This window comes from Manis javanica, chromosome 4, assembly GCF_040802235.1.
Source record: "Manis javanica isolate MJ-LG chromosome 4, MJ_LKY, whole genome shotgun sequence".
In the NCBI taxonomy this organism is placed as follows: Eukaryota; Metazoa; Chordata; class Mammalia; order Pholidota; family Manidae; genus Manis; species Manis javanica.
In genome coordinates, this window is record NC_133159.1 from 70,571,395 (window position 1) to 70,589,777 (window position 18,383).

Below are 18,383 nucleotides of genomic sequence, written 5' to 3' on the forward strand. Positions count from 1 at the left end.
TGAGGTCGAGAAAGGATTGTTGACCTGAAGCTGCTGTTTTCCCTGACAGGCTTAGTAAACTTGGGGTTCTTCTGAATGTCCAGGTGACAACACACAACACAAGATCTGGGAGGAGCTGTTCCTTCCTCACCCACCACAGACCACCATGCAGCTTTGGCATCCTGAGGGCTCAGGAGCTGCTGTGCTACCAAGCGTTTCTACGGAGAGCCGGGCAATAGCAACCCAGCCTAGGAGGCTCCTTTCGCTGCCTCACAGGCAGAAAACACAGATGAGGCCAGAACAGGAGCTCAGGAGCAGACTTGTCCCTGAGTATATGAGACAACATCTGCACTTCCCAGAGATAACTGGGAAGACCAGAAAAGGAACTGGCGGCAGTTACGGAGGGAGGGAGTGTAATGAGCTACTAAAATACTGGTATTAATATACACATGAGCCAGTGAAGCAGGAAACATTCAGATTATACAACAATATTAGGGAAGATTCATTCATTCTTCATATTTACAAAACCAAGTTTATAAGGTCAGTCATATACAAATCTCTTTAATAATGAAATTCAAAGCTTAGACAGCTGATACATTTAAATTTCAAAGAAAAATATAATACTGAGTTTTAAACTTTCACCTTTTTTCAGTTAAGTTAATCATATTTTGTTTGAACTAAAATTTTATAAATTAAATGGAATCTCTTTAAGGGTATCATCTTCTGCTGCATAGAAAATAAATCACTTTAACGTTTCTTTTCCAAATAGGAGGGATAGGAGGGTGTAGATGACTAAAGCCTAAATTCATGGTTTTAGATGTTGATCTTCTAGGAGCTCTTTTAAAAAAAGAGGTGAACTAATTGCCTCTATCTTGAATCTCTGCCAAAGCAAACTCCCCATTGGTAAAATAAAGATAACCATAGCAATCATTTTTCTCCCATTCCCCTGGCATACTTACATATCCCCTTTTCCAATCTTTCTCATCCTCATTTAATGAAAATCACCAAAAATACATATCTTACAAGTTTGTCTTACTTTTTTTTTTCTTTTTTTGCCTTGACCCATTGAGCTCTCACAGGCTATTTGGGAGTTTTAAAAATAGAATCCATGCAACAAGTCTCTAAATTTTAGATATAAAAGACACCTGTATGTTCATTTTAAATTTCAATCCATAATTTATTTAGGCAGCATGAAATACTAAAAAGAACACTGAATTTAGACCAAATTAATTCAGGGTCAAGTTACACTTCTGCCATCTGTGTGACCTTGGACAAATTGCTAACTCACTGAGCTTCAGTTTCTTCAACTGTTCTGTAAGTGGCATTATAAAAATAATAAAGTGAAATTTCATAAGGTATTAATTAAAGCACTATTGTGAGAATGTATTTCAATATTCCAGAATGTGTCTCCATGAGAAAGTCTGAGAGAAATACTTCTCTAAGACTAGGACTAGAATAAGTCATACTTCCTTTGAATAACTGGAATGATTTTATCTTCTGGGCACTGTGAATTCTATAATTGATTATGTTTCAATATTTGCTTTGGTTGTTAGAAACCCCTGAATCAAATCCAAATCCATCTCTCACTACAGAGGATCTCATGAAATGCATTTTGTAGCTTTACCAGACACAAGATTCATAATATTTTACTGTCTTTATTTTTTTCTTATTTTTTTTCTTATGGCTATTAGCCACTTCAAATTCACTACTAGAGTGAGGAAAGGCTGGAGAAAAGAGAGCAAGGGAGTAATGCAGCCTGTTTCACAGCGTTATTTGGAAGATTAAATAGGTGATGCACGTGAAAATATTTGGGGAAGGGCTGTAAAATAATTAGTATTAAAATTACTAACAATCAAAATATTCTACATGAGGAAACAGGCAGTGCCAGGGCAAAAACATAGGTGTCCTGACTATGGCTTAATTATCTTTCCAAGATACAATTCAACCTGTCAAAGTTGCAGTAAGTTACAAGCAAGCTGCTGTTTATCACAGGTGAAATAAATGAAAAGCAAGGTAGCACATTCTTCTTGACACATGGCCAATTCTCTTTCCCTCCCCTATTCTAGGTATTCTCTAAACAATCCCTGATAAGCTAAACACTACTGAGCAGGCTTAGCAAAGGAATACAGAATCAGTATAAAAAATGTTAAGACAACTTCAGCCACCCAAACACTTCCTGGGAAAGTGAGAGGGAAGTGAGCTTAAACACTGTTTTTTAGATCAAATATGCTTATGAGCCCCATTGGAACCTTAGCAGAAAATGAGAGGGTAAGTTAATGCTACCCGCCAATCACTGTTACAATGGTTACCTTATTCTTGTTTTCTCACTCTAGAAAATATGCTGTAAATAAACCCTAAACTTCTCACATCTCACCTCCCACTCTAACTCACTGTAAGTCTTCTCCTCTCAGGAATAGTTGGGGAAGAGAGTACTGGGGGAGCTCAATTCCAATGAAATACTCCACTGATTGCTGATGTACTTTGGTGAATTACTGTAAATAGGAAGGAGACTCTCAAAGATTAACGAGGGTAAGATTCATATGATTTTCTTCAACTCTTAATGCAAAATGATTAAGAAAAGAGGAAGATTATTTGACTTCTTGCCGTATTCATGAGTTTTGCAATACTCGGCAAAATTATCTTAATTTAAAACAATTCTTATCTATTCTCTGCACTGCAGATACTGCTTACACATAAAAACCAGAATTAGATTAATTTTTTTTAAAGCACATCAAAAAATACGTTTTTACTCTGTTCTTTAAGTCAGGCTCTCAACGTTTAATAAAAACAGATTTTGCACTTTCCATTTTACATTTAATATTTTAATCTAATGTTCTTATTACTTTACACTTGACTTAAAAATTAAGTGAACAAAATTAAATATTAATCAAAATCATATATAGTTAATACTATCCCATTAGTAACTAAAGCTTTTAGTTTCCACTGATACTCTATTTGATTACTGACAAGTTAAATATCTCATAAAAAAAGAAAATTTTATAGAAGGCATTTAAAAATCAATTACACAACAGATAATTATCTCTGAATTTCCACATTGTTTTCAATATCAAACTAGTTTTTCCTACAGTTATAAAAATCTCATTAATTCTAAAGAGACCTACCAATTTCAAACTTTGTCCCAGCAACATTTGCTGTAATGATTCCCTTCTTTTTCTTCTTTCTGACTTTCCTTTTCATTGTGTTTTGATAAGGCAATTCTGTGTTCAGATCCAGGGGAGAGGGTCCCTGAATAACTTTAAAAGAAATGTAAACCAACCAAATATCACTGAAATAACAAAAATTCCATACCATAGAACACAAATCTCCTCCCAACAAAAAAGGGAAAACTATAAGTTCCGGTTATTTAAGAGTTGTCAGTTAATTTTTAATTTTTTAAAAAAATAAGCAGTGATGGCCTATTATATCCATATTGTATGACAGGATTAAATCAATCTGCTTACCTCTTTCTTGAGGCAGAGATGGCATTATTGTCTGTGCCGACTAGCAATCAGTGTGTGCTGCTATACCAACCCTAAGGAAATCAGGAAGACCTGCATTAGTTTAAGCAGGATACGGACCCAAATCACTGAGAGTTCCTATCATAATATCTTGGTGGAATCCTCAGATTTCAGGACACTGAAGTTATGGGATAAGAAGGTACCTGCAGGAATTTTAAAACAAAGTCATTTAGAAAGCAGCTTTCATGAAATTTTTTTTATATATGTCAATGCTAGTCTTAAAAATCAAGAGGGGAGGAGCCAAGATGGCAGCATGAGTAGAGCAGCGGAAATCTCCTCCCAAAACCATATATATTTTTGAAAATACAACAAATACAACTACCCCTAAAAGAGAGACCAGAAGATACGGGACAACAGCCAGGCCTCATCTATACCTGCGAGAACCAAGTACCTCGCGAAGCGGGTAAGAAACAAGCCCCGGCCTTGCGGGACCTGAGCGCCCCCCACCCCAGCTCCTGGTGGGAGGAGAGGAGTCAGAGGGAGGAGGGATAGGGAGCCCAGGACTGCTAAACACCCAGCCCTAGCCATCCGCACCCAGAGTGCAGACACACAGTGTATGGTGTGCTGGATACTAAGGAAATGGGACAGTAAAATCTGAGAGCGGGTCCCTGCGGCTGGCGCCACTGGGACAAAAGCAAACAGAGTGCTCTTTGAAAGACTTAAAGGGACAGGAGCCTCACAGCCGGATGGAAGCATCCTGATGCACTCAGCCCAGCGGCTTCCTGGGGAACTCCGGATGCCCTAACCCCCTGGGTGGCAGCGCAGTTTGGAGGCCCCTCACAGCAATAAAGAGCCTCCCCCGCCCGTTACCCCTCCAGCAGGGCTACACCGTAGCAGAGCAGCAGCCTGAGGCCAGCCATGCCCACAGCAGGCACACGGGCCACACTAAGGAGGCCCCGCCTCCACGCAGCTGCCCAGCATAAGCCGCTAGGGGTCGCTGTTCTCACAGGACATGAAGGCCACAAACTAGCAAGAAGAGACATTCTCCCAGCTGACACATGCGCCAACCCCCCACAACTACCTCTAACGCCATGAAAAGGCAGAAAAATTTGATCCAGGCCAGACTAACAGAGACAACCCCTAAGAAAGAGGTTGGGGAGATAGACCTAACCAATCTTCCTGAAAAAAAATTCAAAATAAAGGTCATAACCACGCTGATGGAGCTGCAGAGAAAAATGCAAGAGCTAACTGACAAAGTACGGAGGGAGACTACAGAAATGACACAAACTCTAGAAGGATTTAAAAGCAGAATGGACGATATGCAAGAGGCCATTAATGGAATAGAAACCAGAGAACAGGAACGCAGAGAAGCTGACGCAGAGAGAGAGAAAAGGATATCCAGAAATGAAAGAATATTAAGAGAACTCTGTGACCAATCCAGAACAATATCCACATTATAGGGGTACCAGAAGAAGAAGAGAGACAAAAAGGGATAGAAAGTGTCTTTGAAGAAATAATTGCTGAAAACTTCCCCAAACTGGGGGAGGAAATAGTCGCTCAGACCATGGAAGCACACAGGACTCCCAAAAGAAGGGACCCAAGGAGGACAACACCAAGACACATAATAATTAAAATGGCAAACATCAAGGACAAGGAAAGAGTTTTAAAGGCAGCCAGAGAGAGGAAAAAGGTCACCTACAAAGGAAAACCCATCAGGCTATCATCAGACTTCTCAACAGAAACCTTACAGGCCAGAAGAGAATGGCATGATATATTTAATGCAATGAAACAAAAGGGCCTTGAACTAAGAATACAGTATCCAGCACAATTATCATTTAAATATGAAGGAGGGATTAAACAATTCCCAGACAAGGAAAAGTTGAGGGAATTTGCCTTCCACAAACCACCTATACAGGGTATTTTAGAGGGACTGCTCTAGATGGGAGCACTTCTAAGGCTAAATAGATGTCACCAGAGAAAATAAAATCACAGCAAAGAAAGCAGACCAACCAAATACTAACTAAAGGCAAAAAATAAAATCAACTACACACAAAAGCAGGCAAAGGAAACACAAAAGAGCACAGAAGAAAACAACCAACATACAAAGAATGGAGGAGGAGGAATAAGAACAGAGAGAAATAAAGAATCAATAGATAATTTTTTAATTTTTTTTATTTTATCATTAATCTACAATTACATGAAGAATATTATGTTTAATAGGCTCTCCCCTGCCCCAAGTCCCTCCCCACAAATCCCAATACAGTCACTGTCCATCAGCATAGTAAGATGTTGTAGAATCACTACTTGTCTTCTCAGTATTACAAAGCCCTCCCCTTTCCCCCACACCCCATATTATACATACTAATCATAATACCCCCCTTCTTCTTCCCCACTCTTATCTCTCCCTACCCTCCCATTCTCCCCAATCTCTTTGCCTTTGGTAACTGTCAGTCCATTCTTGGGTTCTGTTATTCTGCTGCTGTTTTGTTCCTTCAGTTTTTCTTTTGTTCTTATACTCCACAGATGAGTGAAATCATTTGGTATTTGTCTTTCCCCACTTGGCTTATTTCACTGAGCATAATACCCTCTACCTCCATACATGTTGTTGCAAATGGTAGGATTTGTTTTCTTCTAATGGCTGAATAATATTCCATTTTGTATATGTACCACATCTTCTTTATCCATTCATCTACTGATGGACACTTAGGTTGCTTCCAATTCTTGGCTATTGTAAATAGTGCTGTGATAAACATAGGGGTACATCTGTCTTTTTCATACTGGAGTGCTGTGTTCTTAGGGTAAATTCCTAGAAGTGGAAATCCTGGGTCAAATGGTATTTCTATTTTGAGCATTTTGAGGAACCTCCATATTGCTTAAATCAATGGTTGAACTAATTTACATTCCTACCAGCAGTGTAGGAGGGTCCCCTTTCTCCACAACCTCGCCAACATTTGTTGTTGTTTGTCTTTTGGATAGTAGCCATCCTTACTGGTGTGAGGTAATATCTCATTGTGGTTTTAATTTGCATTTCTCTGATAACTAGCGATGTAGAGCATCTTTTCATGTGTCTGTTGGTCATCTGAATTTCTTCCTTGGAGAACTGTCTGTTCAGCTCCTCTGCCCATTTTTTAATTGGATAATTTGCTTTTTTTTTTGTGGAGGTGTGTGAGCTCTTTATATATTTTGGATGTCAACCCTTTATCAGAGCTGTCATTTACAAATATATTCTCCCACACCGTAGGGTACATTTTTGTTCTATTGATGGTGTCCTTTCCTGTACAGAAGCTTTTCAGCTTGATATAGTCCCACTTGTTCACTTTTGCTTTTGTTTTCCTTGCCCAGGGAGATATATTCATGAAGAAGTCACTCATGTTTATGTCCAAGAGATTTTTGCCTATGTTTTCTTCTAAGAGTTTTATGCTTTCATGACTTAACATTCAAGTTTTTGATCCAGTTTGAATTTACTTTTGTGTATGGGGTTAGACAGTGATCCAGTTTCATTCCCTTACATGTAGCTGTCCAGTTTTGCCAGCACCTTCTGTTGAAGAGACTGTCATTTCCCCATTGTATGTCCATGGCCCCTTTATCAAATATTAATTGACCATATATGTTTGGGTTAATGTTTGGCGTCTCTAATCTGTTCCACTGGTCTGTGGCTCTGTTCTAGTGCCAGTGCCAAATTGTCTTGATTACTATGACTTTGTAGTAGAGCTTAAAGATGGGGAGTGAGATCCCTGCCACTTTATTCTTCTTTCTCAGGATTGCTTTGGCTATTCAGGGTCTTTGGTGTTTCCATATGAATTTTTGAACTATTTGTTCCAGGTCGTTGAAGAATGTTGTTGGTAATTTCATAAGGATTGCATCAAATCTGCATATTGCTTTGGGCAGGATGGCCATTTTGACGATATTAATTCTTCCTAGCCAAGAGCATGGGATGAGTCTCCATTTGTTAGTGTCCTCTTTAATTTCTCTTAAGACTGTCTTATAGTTTTCAGGGCATAGGTCTTTCACTTCTTTGGTTAGTTTTATTCGTAGGTATTTGATTCTTTTTGATGCAATTCTGAATGGAATTGTTTTTCCTGATTTCTCTTTCTATTGGCTCATTGTTAGTGTATAGGAAAGGCACAGATTTCTGTGTGTTAATTCTGTATCCTGCAACTTTACTGTATTCCAATATCAGTTCTAGTAGTTTTGGAGTGGAGTCTTTAGGGTTTTTTATGTTCAATATCATGTCATCTGCAAATAGTGACAGTTTAACTTCCTCTTTACCAATCTGGATTCCTTGTATTTCTTTTTTTTTTTTTTTTTTTGTCTAATTACCATGGCTAGGACCTCCAGTTCTATGTGGAATAACAGTGGGGAGAGTGGGCATCCCTGTCTTGTTCCCGATGTCAGAAGAAAAACTTTCAGCCTCTCAATGTTCAGTATGATGTTGCTGTGGGTTTATCGTATATGGCCTATATTATGTTGAGGTACTTGTCCTCTATACCCATTTTCTGAGAGTTTTTATCATGAATGGATGTTGAATTTTGTCGAATGCTTTTTCAGCATCTATGGAGACAGTCATGTGGTTTTTGTCCTTCTTTTTGTTGATGTGGTGGATGATGTTGATGGATTTTCGAATGCTGTACCATCCTTGCATCCCTGGGATGAATCCCACTTGGTCGTGGTGTATGATCCTTTTGATATATTTTTGAATTCGGTTTGCTAATATTTTATTGAGTATTTTTCATCTATGTTCATCAGGGATGTTGGTCTGTAATTTTCTTTTTTGGTGGGGTCTTTGCCTGGTTTTGGTTTTAGGGTGATGTTGGCTTCATAGAATGAGTTTGGGAGTATTCCCTCCTCTTCTATTTTTTGGAAAACTTTAAGGAGAATGGGTATTACATCTTCTCTGTATGTCTGATAAAATTCCGAGATAAATCCATCTGGCCCGGGGTTTTTTTTCTTGGGTAGTTTTTTGATTACCGCTTCAATTTCTTTGCTGATAATTGGTTTGTTTAGATTTTGTGTTTCTTCCTTGGTTAGTCTTGGAAGGTTGTATTTTTCTAGGAAGTTGTCCATTTCTTCTAGGTTTTCCAGCTTCTTAGCATATAGGTTTTCTTTTTTTTTATATTGGTATCATATAATTACATGGGATGAGTTTCCATTTGTTAGTGTCCTCTTTAATTTCTCTTAAGAGTGTCTTATAGTTTTCAGGGTATAGGTCTTTCACTTCCTTGGTTAGGTTTATTCCTAGGTATTTTATTCTTTTTGATGCTATTGTGAATGGAATTGTTTTTCTGATTTCTCTATTAGTTTATTCTTAGTGTATAGGAAAGCCACAGATTTCTGTGTGTTAATTTTGTATCCTGCAACTTTGCTGAATTCCGATATTAGCTCTAGTAGTTTCGGAGTGGAGTCTTTAGGGTTTTTTATGTTCAATATCATGTCATCTGCAAATAGTGACAGTTTGACTTCTTCTTTACCAATCTGGATTCCTTGTATTTCTTTGTTTTGTCTAATTGCCATGGCTAGGACCTCCACTACTATGATGAATAACAGTGCGGAGAGTGGGCATCCCTGTCTTGTTCCTGATCTCAAAGGAAAAGCTTTCAGCTTCTTGATGTTCAGTGTGATGTTGTCTGTGGGTTTTTCATATATGGCCTATATTATGTTGAGGTACTTGTCCTCTATGCCCATTTTCTTGAGAGTTTTTATCATGAATGGATGTTGAATTTTATCAAATGCTTTTTCAGCATCTATGGAGATAATCATGTGGTTTTTGTCTTTCTTTTTGTTGATGGGGTGGATGATGTTGATGGTTTCTTGAATGTTGTACCATCCTTGCATCCCTGGGATGAATCCCACTTGGTTATAGTGTACGATTCTTTTGATGTATTTTTGAATTCGATTTGCTAATATTTTGTTGAGTATTTTTGCATCTACATTCATCAGGGATGTTGGTCTGTAGTTTTCTTTTTTGGTGGGGTCTTTGCCTGGTTTTGGTTTTAGGGTGATGTTGGCTTCATAGAATGAGTTTGGGAGTATTCCCTCCTCTTCTATTTTTTGGAAAACTTTAAGGAGAATGGGTATTATGTCTTCTCTGTATGTCTGATAAAATTCCGAGATAAATCCATCTGGCCTGGGTGTATTGTTCTTGGGTCGTTTTTTGATTACTGATTCAATTTCGTTGCTGGTAATTGGTCTGTTTAGATTTTCTGTTTCTTTCTGGGTCAGTCTTGGAAGGTTGTATTTTTCTAGGAAGTTGTCCATTTCTCCTAGGTGTCCCAGCTTGTTAGCATATAGGTTTTCATAGTACTCTCTAATAATTCTTTGTATTTCTGTGGGGTCTGTTGTGATTTTTCCTTTCTCATTTCTGATTCTGTTGATTTGTGTTGACTCTCTTTTCCTCTTAATAAGTCTGGCTAGGGGCTTATCTATTTTGTTTATTTTCTCGAAGAACCAGCTCTTGGTTTCATTAATTTTTGCTATTGTTATATTCGTCTCAATTTTATTTATTTCTTTTCTGATCTTTATTATGTCCCTCCTTCTGCTGACTTTAGGCCTCTTTTGTTCCTCTTTTTCCAATTTCGATAATTGTGACATTAGACCATTCATTTGGGATTGTTCTTCCTTCTTTAAATATGCCTGGATTGCTATATACTTTACTCTTAAGACTGCTTTTGCTGTATCCCACAGTAGTTGGGACTTTGTGTTGTTGTTGTCATTTGTTTCCATATATTTCTGGATCTCCATTTTGATTTAGACATTGATCCATTGATTATTTAGGAGTGTGCTGTTAAGCCTCCATGTGTCTGTGAGCCTTTCTGCTTTCTTTGTACAGTTTATTTCTAGTTTTATGCCTTTGTGGTCTGAAAAGTTGGTTGGTAGGACTTCAATCTCTTGGAATTCACTGAGGCTCTTTTTGTGGCCTAGTATGTGGTCTATTCTGGAGAAGGTTCCATGTGCACTTGAGAAGAATGTGTATCCTGTTGCTTTTGGATGTAGAGTTCTGTAGATATCTATTAGGTCCATCTGTTCTAGTGTGCTGTTCAGTGCCTGTGTGTCCTTACTTATTTTCTGTCTGGTGGATCTGTCCTTTGGAGTGAATGGTGTGTTGAAGTCTCCTAATATGAATGCATTGCAGTCTATTTCCTCCTTTAGTTCTGTTAGTACTTGTTTCACATATGCTGGTGCTCCTGTGTTGGGTGCATATATATTTATAATGGTTATATCCTCTTGTTGGACTGAGCCCTTTATCATTATGTAATGTCCTTCTTTATCTCTTGTTACTTTCTTTGTTTTGAAGTCTATTTTGCCTGATACTAGTACTGCAACACCTGCTTTTTTCTCCCTATTGTTTGCATGAAATATCTTTTTCCATCCCTTGACTTTTAGTTTGTGCATGTCTTTGGGTTTGAGGTGAGTCTCTTGTAAGCAGCATATAGATGGGTCTTGTTTTTTATCCATTCAGTGACTCTATGTCTTTTGATTGGTGCATTCAGTCCATTTACATTTAGGGTGATTATTGATAGGTATGTACTTATTGCCATTTCAGGCTTTAGATTCCTGGTTACCAAAGGTTCCAGATTACTTTCCTTACTATCTAAGAGTCTAACTTAACTCACTTAGAATGCTGTTACAAACACAATCTAAAGGTTCTTTTCTATTTCTCCTTTTTCTTCCTCCTTCCTTCTTTATATATTAGGTATCAAATTCTGTACTTTTTGACTATTCCTTGATTGACTTTGGGGATAGTCTATTTAATTTTGCATTTGCCTCGCAATCAGCTGCTCTACCCTCCCTACCGTGATTTTACTACCTCTGGTGACAGCTATTCAACCCTAGGAACACTTCCATCTATAGCAGCCCTCCAAAACAGACTGCAGAGATGGTTTGTGGGAGGTAAACTCTCTCACCTTTTGCTTATCTGGAAATTATTTAATCCCTCCTTCAAATTTAAATGATAATCTCACCAGATAAAGTAATCTTGGTTCCAGGCCCTTCTGGTTCATGGCATTTAATACATCATGCCACTCCCTTCTGGCCTGTAAGGTTTCTGCTGAGAAGTCTGATGAGTCTGATGGGCTTTCCTTTGTATATGATCTTATTTCTGCCTCTGGCTGCTTTTAACAGTGTGTCATTATCCTTGATCTTTCCCATTTTAATTACTATGTGTCTGGCTGTTGTCTTCCTTGGGTCCCTTGTGTTGAGGGATCTGTGGATCTCCATGGCCTGACAGACTATGTCCTTCCCCAGATTGAGGAAGTTTTCAGCAACTACCTCTTCAAAGACACTTTCTATCTCTTTTTCTCTCTCTTCTTCTTCTGGTATCCCTATAATGCGAATATTGTTCCGCTTGGATTGGACACACAGATCTCTCTATATTCTTTCATTTTTAGAGATCCTTTTTTCTCTCTGTGCCTCAGCTCCTTTGTATTCCTCTTCTCCAGTTTCTATTTCATTTATTCTCTCCTCCACCGTATCCAACCTGCTTTTAATACCTTCCATCGTGTTGTTTAACGATTGGATCTCTGACCTGAATTCATTCCTGAGTTCCTGGATGTCTTTCTGTACCTCCATTAGGATGTTGATGATTTTTATTTTGAAGTCCCTTTCAGGAAGAGTCACGAGGTCCATATTATTTAAATCTTTCTCAGGAGTTGTATTAACAATTTTACTCTGGACAAGGTTCCTTTGGCATTTCATGTTTGTATATGGCACCCTCTAGTGCCCAGAAGCTCTATTCTGGAGCTGCTGAGCCCCTGAAGCAATGTCAGGGGTCACAGGGGAGTGGTACTGGTGCCTGGGGGTAGGAAAGAGCTGTTCCCTGCCTCCTGGCTCCTCTGCCTGTCTCCACTGCCTGAGCCAGTGGGCCAGGCACACAGGTATAAGTTTTTGTCCCAGAGCAGCCAGATATGGATCCCTGCTTTCCACAAGCAGCCAGAATCCCAGTCTCCCCAGGAACTCTGCCTATATTAGCTTTCCAACCCGGTAGTCATGCGAGTCTCATGAAAGCACCATGAAATGTAGGTTTGTGCTCCTAGCGCAGATCTCTGGAGCTAGTTATTCAGTAGTCCCCAGCCTTCCACTCCCTCCCTGCTGTGTTTCTCTTCCTCCCGCTGGTGAGCTGTGGTGGGGGAGGGGCTCGGGTCCCACGGGGCCACAGCTCTGCTACGTTACCCTGTTCGCTGAGATCTGCTCTTTTCTCCAGGTGTGTGCAGTCTGATGCCATCCTCCTTCCTGTTGCTCTCTCAGGATTAGTTGCACCAATTAAATTTTCTAATTGTATCCAGTTTTAGGAGGAAGCCTCTGTCTCTCCTCTCTCGCCGCCATCTTTAATCCCATTTCCATCAGACACTTTAATAATAGCTCAATAAGCGAATCAAGTTTGACAGTAAGACAGTAAAGAAGCTGACCTTGAACCTTTGGTAACCATGAATGTAAAGTCTGCAATGGCAGTAAGTACATACCTATCAATAATCACCCTAAATGTAAATGGACTGAATGCACCAATCAAAAGACATAGAGTCACTGAATGGATAAAAAACAAGACCCATCTATATGCTGCTTACAAGAGACTCATCTCAAACCCAAAGACATGCACAGACTAAAAGTCAAGGGATGGAAAAACATATTTCATGCAAACAATAGGGAGAAAAAAGCAGGTGTTGCAGTACTAGTATCAGGCAAAATAGACTTCAAAACAAAGAAAGTAACAAGAGATAAAGAAGGACATTACATAATGATAAAGGGCTCAGTCCAACAAGAGGATATAACCATTATAAATATATATGCACCCAACACAGGAGCACCAGCATATGTGAAACAAGTACTAACAGAACTAAAGGAGGAAATAGACTGCAATGCATTCATTTTAGGGGACTTCAACACACCATTCACTCCAAAGGACAGATCCACCAGACAGAAAATAAGTAAGGACACAGAGGCACTGAACAGCACACTAGAACAGATGGACCTAATAGATATCTATAGAACTCTACATCCAAAAGCAACAGGATACACATTCTTCTCAAGTGCACATGGAACCTTCTCCAGAATAGACCACATAGTAGGCCACAAAAAGAACTTCAGTAAATTCCAAAAGATTGAAATCCTACCAGCCAACTTTTCAGACCAAAAAAGTATAAAACTAGAAATAAATTGTACAAAGAAAGCAAGACAGGCTCATAAACACATGGAGGCTTAACAACATGCTCCTAAATAATCAATGGATCAATGACCAAATTAAAATAGAGATCAAGGAATATATGGAAACAAATGACAACAACGACACAAAGCCCCAACCTCTGTGGCATGCAGCGAAAGCAGTCTTAAGAGGAAAGTATATAGCAATCCAGGCATATTTAAAGAAGGAAGAACAATCCCAAATGAATAGCCTAATGTCCCAATTATCAAAATTTGAAAAAGAAGAACAAATGAGGCCTAAAGTCAGCAGAAGGAGGGACATAATAAAGATCAGAAAAGAAATAAATAAAATTGAGAAGAATAAACAATAGAAAAATCAATGAAACCAAGAGCTGGTTCTTTGTGAAAATAAAATGATAAGCCTCTAGCCAGACTTATTAAGAGAAAAAGAGAATCAATACACATCAACAGAATCAAAAATGAGAAAGGAAAAATCACGACGGACCCCACAGAAATAAAAGAATGATTAGAGAATACAATGAAAATCTATATGCTAAGAAGCTGGAAAACCAGAAGAAATGGACAACTTCCTAGAAAAACACAACCTTCAAATACTGACCAAGGAAGAAACAGAAAATCTAAACAGACCAATTACCAGCAACGAAATTGAAGCAGTAATCAAAAAGCTACCCAAGAACAAAACGCCCAAGCCAGACGGATTTACCTCAGAATTTTATCAGACATACAGAGAAGACATAATACCCATTCTCCTTAAACTTTTCCAAAAAATAGAAGGGGAGGGAATACTCTCAAACTCATTCTATGAAGCCAACATCACCCTAAAACCAAAACCAGGCAAAGACCCCACCAAAAAAGAAAATTACAGACCAACATCCCTGATGAACATAGATGAAAAATACTCAACAAAATATTAGCAAACCGAATTCAAAAATACATCAAAAGGATCATACACACCATGACCAAGTGGGATTCATCCCAGGGATGCTAGGATGGTACAACACTCGAAAATCCATGAACATCATCCACCACATAAATAAAAAGAAAGACAAAAACCACATGATTATCTCCATAGATGCTGAAAAAGCATTTGACAAGATTCAACATCCATTCTTGATAAAAACTCTCACCAAAATGGGTATAGAGGGCAGGTATCTCAACATAATAAAGGCTATATATGATAAACCCACAGATAACATCATACTAAACAGTGAGAAGCTGAAAGCTTTTCCTTTGAGACCGGGAACAAGACAGGGATGCCCAATCCCCCAACTGTTATTCAACATAGTACTGGAGGTCCCAGCCACGGCAATTAGACAAAACAAAGAAATACAAGGAATTCAGATGGGTAAAGAAGAAGTCAAACTGTCACTATTTGCAGATGACAGGATATTGTACATAAAAAACCCTAAAGACTCCATTCCAAAACTACTAGAACTAATATCAGAATTCAGCAAAGTTGCCAGATACAAAATTAACACACAGAAATCTGTGGCTTTCCTATACACTAACAATGAACCAATAGAAAGAGAAACCAGGAAAACAATTCCATTCACAGTTGCATCAAAAAGACTAAAATACCTAGGAATAAACCTAACCAAGGAAGTGAAAGACCTATACCTGAAAACTATAAGGCACTCTTAAGAGAAATTAAAGAGGACACTAACAAATGGAAACTCATCCCATGCTCTTGGCTAGGAAGAATTAATATCATCAAAATGGCCATCCTGCCCATAGCAATATGCAGATTCGATGCAATCCCTATCAAATTACCAACAGCATTCTTCAACGAACTGGAACAAATAGTTCAAAAATTCATATGGAAACACCAAAGACCCTGAATAGCCAAAGCAATCCTGAGAAGGAAGAATAAAGTTGGGGGATCTCGCTCCCCAACTTCAAGCTCTACTACAAAGCCACACTTATCAAGACAATTTGGTACTTGCATCAAGAACAGAGCTGCAGGCCAGTGGATCAGAATAGAGACTCCAGACATTAACCCAAACATATATGGTCAATTAATATACAAAAAAGGAGCCATGGACATACAATGGGGAAATGACAGTCTCTTCAACAGTTGGTGCTGGCAAAACTGGACAGCTACATGTAAGAGAATGAAACTGGATCACTGTCTAACCCCATACACAAAAGTAAATTCAAAATGGATCAAAGACCTGAATATAAGTCATGAAACCATAAAACTCTCAGAAAAAAACATAGGCAAACAATCTCTTGGACAAAAACATGAGTGACTTCTTCATTAACATATCTCCCCAGGCAAAGGAAACAAAAGCAAAAATGAACAAATGGGACTCTATCAAGCTGAAAAGCTTCTGCACAGCAAAGGACACCATCAATAGAACAAAAATGCATCCTACAGTATGGGAGAATATATTCATAAATGACAGATCTGATAAAGGGTTGACATCCAAAATATATAAAGAGCTCACACACCTCAACAAAAAAAAGCAAATAATCCAATTAAAAAATGGCAGAGGAATTGGAATGAAGAAGGAGATATCTAAGCTGGCCTGTGCATACAGTAAAACAACAAATTTGACTGGATCTATACTGTCGGAACTCAACCAAGAATTAGGAGAAGTGCAAGTTGCAGCGCTCCAAAATCTTGTGACTACAAAATATGTTAAAAGAACATATGGGATGTGAACAGTTCCCAGGAATGTGTTGTTTTAATTTGTCTGATTTTTCTCAAACTATTCAAATTCAGTTAGACAATATCCGTCATATCATTGATAAGTTTTCACAAATGCCTAGGGTGCCTAACTGGTTTTCTTGGTTTCACTGGAGATGGCTGGTAATTGTAGGTCTGCTTTGGTTATGTAGCTGTATTCCTATTATGTTAATGCATGTGCACAATTTAATTAGTAGTTTAAAACCTATACATGCTTATGCTACTCTACAAGAAGATATGTCAAAGAAATAATCAATCTTCCCATGTTTTCTTCTGTCTGCTACTTCTATAGCTTTTCTTCTTCCTTCCTAATTACAACCCCTAAGTAGAATTCGTGCCTCATAACGAAATTACCGAGTATCATAATTCTTCCAAGTGGTAAAGATACCTCAAGACAAATGCTGGGCATAAAAGCCACAGGGCATAAATCTGCAAAGAAGTAAAAAGCTAACCTTTTCAAACAATATTGCTTCTCTCTCACTTACCAACTTTACATTTCTCTGTATGGCCCCGGAAGATGACTGGTTAGCCAGAGACGGGTAGGATTCCTCAAGGGAGGAACAACCTAAAACAGGCACAGTCGCAGGGGGGCCATCAGGTGAGAAATTGGGGATCAACAGAGGTGAGGCTTAGAACCTCACCCCCCCCTGTTTTGAGAGAAATCTTCTGCATCTGTGGATGTTTTGTTGCCCTTGACTAGCTTGTATTAATACTTAGTCTATAGGCACACACCTGATCATCTACATTTGCCCTCTTACAGCACTAAACTATGTTTTCTACCTTTATCTTGCATCTACCTACCACTTCAGCATTTTATTAAAAATAATAATAATAATAATAATAATAATAATAATAATAAGGGAGAAATGTGGGATTCACATATGAATCAAGTATAAAAATCAAACGAATATTCATATTTGACCTGATTGTTTATAGTTCATAATGTGTGATCAAAACTGAAAGTTTCTGTGATGACTGCACTTGCACTGTTCACCATTTAAAAACTTATTCACTATGTAAGAATTTGTTCACCATGTAAGAACTTGTTCATTATGCTTCAGAAGATTGGAAACTGTTGAGAACTAGGCTTGGGGTTGATTAATGATTGTGCATTGAGTCCCCTATACAGAATTTTATTGTTATTAACAACCATTTGATCAATAAATATGAGAGATGCCCTCTCAAAAAAAAAAATGGGCAGAGGAGCTGAATAGATAGTTCTCCAAAGAAGAAATTCAGATCGCCAACAGGCACATGAAAAGATGCTCCACATCACTAGTCATCAGAGAAATGCAAATTAAAACCACAATGAGATATCACCTCACACCAGTAAGGATGGCCACCATCGAAAAGACAAACAACAACAAATGCTGGTGAGGTTGTGGAGAAAGGGGAACCCTCCTACACTGCTGGTGGGAATGTAAATTAGTTCAACCATTGTGGGAAGCAATATGGAGGTTCCTCAGAAAGCTCAAAATAGAAATACCATTTGACTCAGGAATTCTACTTCCAGGAATTTGCCCCAAGAATACAGCAGCCCAGTCTGAAAAAGACAGATGCACCCCTATGTTTATCACAGCACTATTTACAATAGCCAAGAAATGGAAGCAACCTAAGTGTTCATCAGTAGATGAATGGATAAAGAAGATGTGGTACATATACACAATGGAATATTATTCAGCCATAAGAAGAAAACAAATCCTACCATTTGCAACAACATGGATGGAGCTAAAGTGTATTATGCTCAGTGAAATAAGCCAGGCAGAGAAAGACAAGTACCAAATTATTTCACTCATATGTGGAGTATAAGAACAAAGAAAAACTGAAGGAACAAAACAGCAGCAGAATAACAGAACCCAAGAATGGACTAACAGTTACCAAAGGGAAAGGGACTGGGGAGGATGGGTGGGAAGGGAGGGATAAGAGCCGGGGAAAAAGAAAGAGGGCATTAAGATTAGCATGTATAATGTGGGGCGGAGGCATGGGGAGGGCTCTGCAACACAGAGAAAACAAGTAGTGATCCTACAGCATCTTATTACTCTGATGGACAGTGACTGTAATGGGGTTTGTGGGGGGGACTTGGTGAAGGGGGGAGCCTAGTAAAC

The 18,383-nt window shown here is 38.6% G+C and overlaps 1 protein-coding gene across 9 annotated transcripts in view; it reads right to left on the bottom strand.

Moving 5' to 3' along the window:
- Nucleotides 1-18,383, bottom strand: part of TTLL7 (tubulin tyrosine ligase like 7) — a 146,972-nt gene that overhangs the window by 82,310 nt on the left and 46,279 nt on the right. For 7 of the 9 annotated variants that reach the window (XM_073234195.1, XM_073234193.1, XM_073234194.1 and 4 more), the window contains 2 exons: nt 3,441-3,511; nt 3,102-3,233 (listed from right to left, as the gene is read on the bottom strand). In XM_073234195.1, coding sequence (XP_073090296.1) covers nt 3,102-3,233; nt 3,441-3,465 — 157 coding nt within the window. In that variant the 5' untranslated portion in view covers nt 3,466-3,511. The remainder of the gene's footprint in view (nt 1-3,101; nt 3,234-3,440; nt 3,512-18,383) is intronic. The other 2 variants (XM_073234199.1, XM_073234198.1) reach the window with 1 other exon arrangement.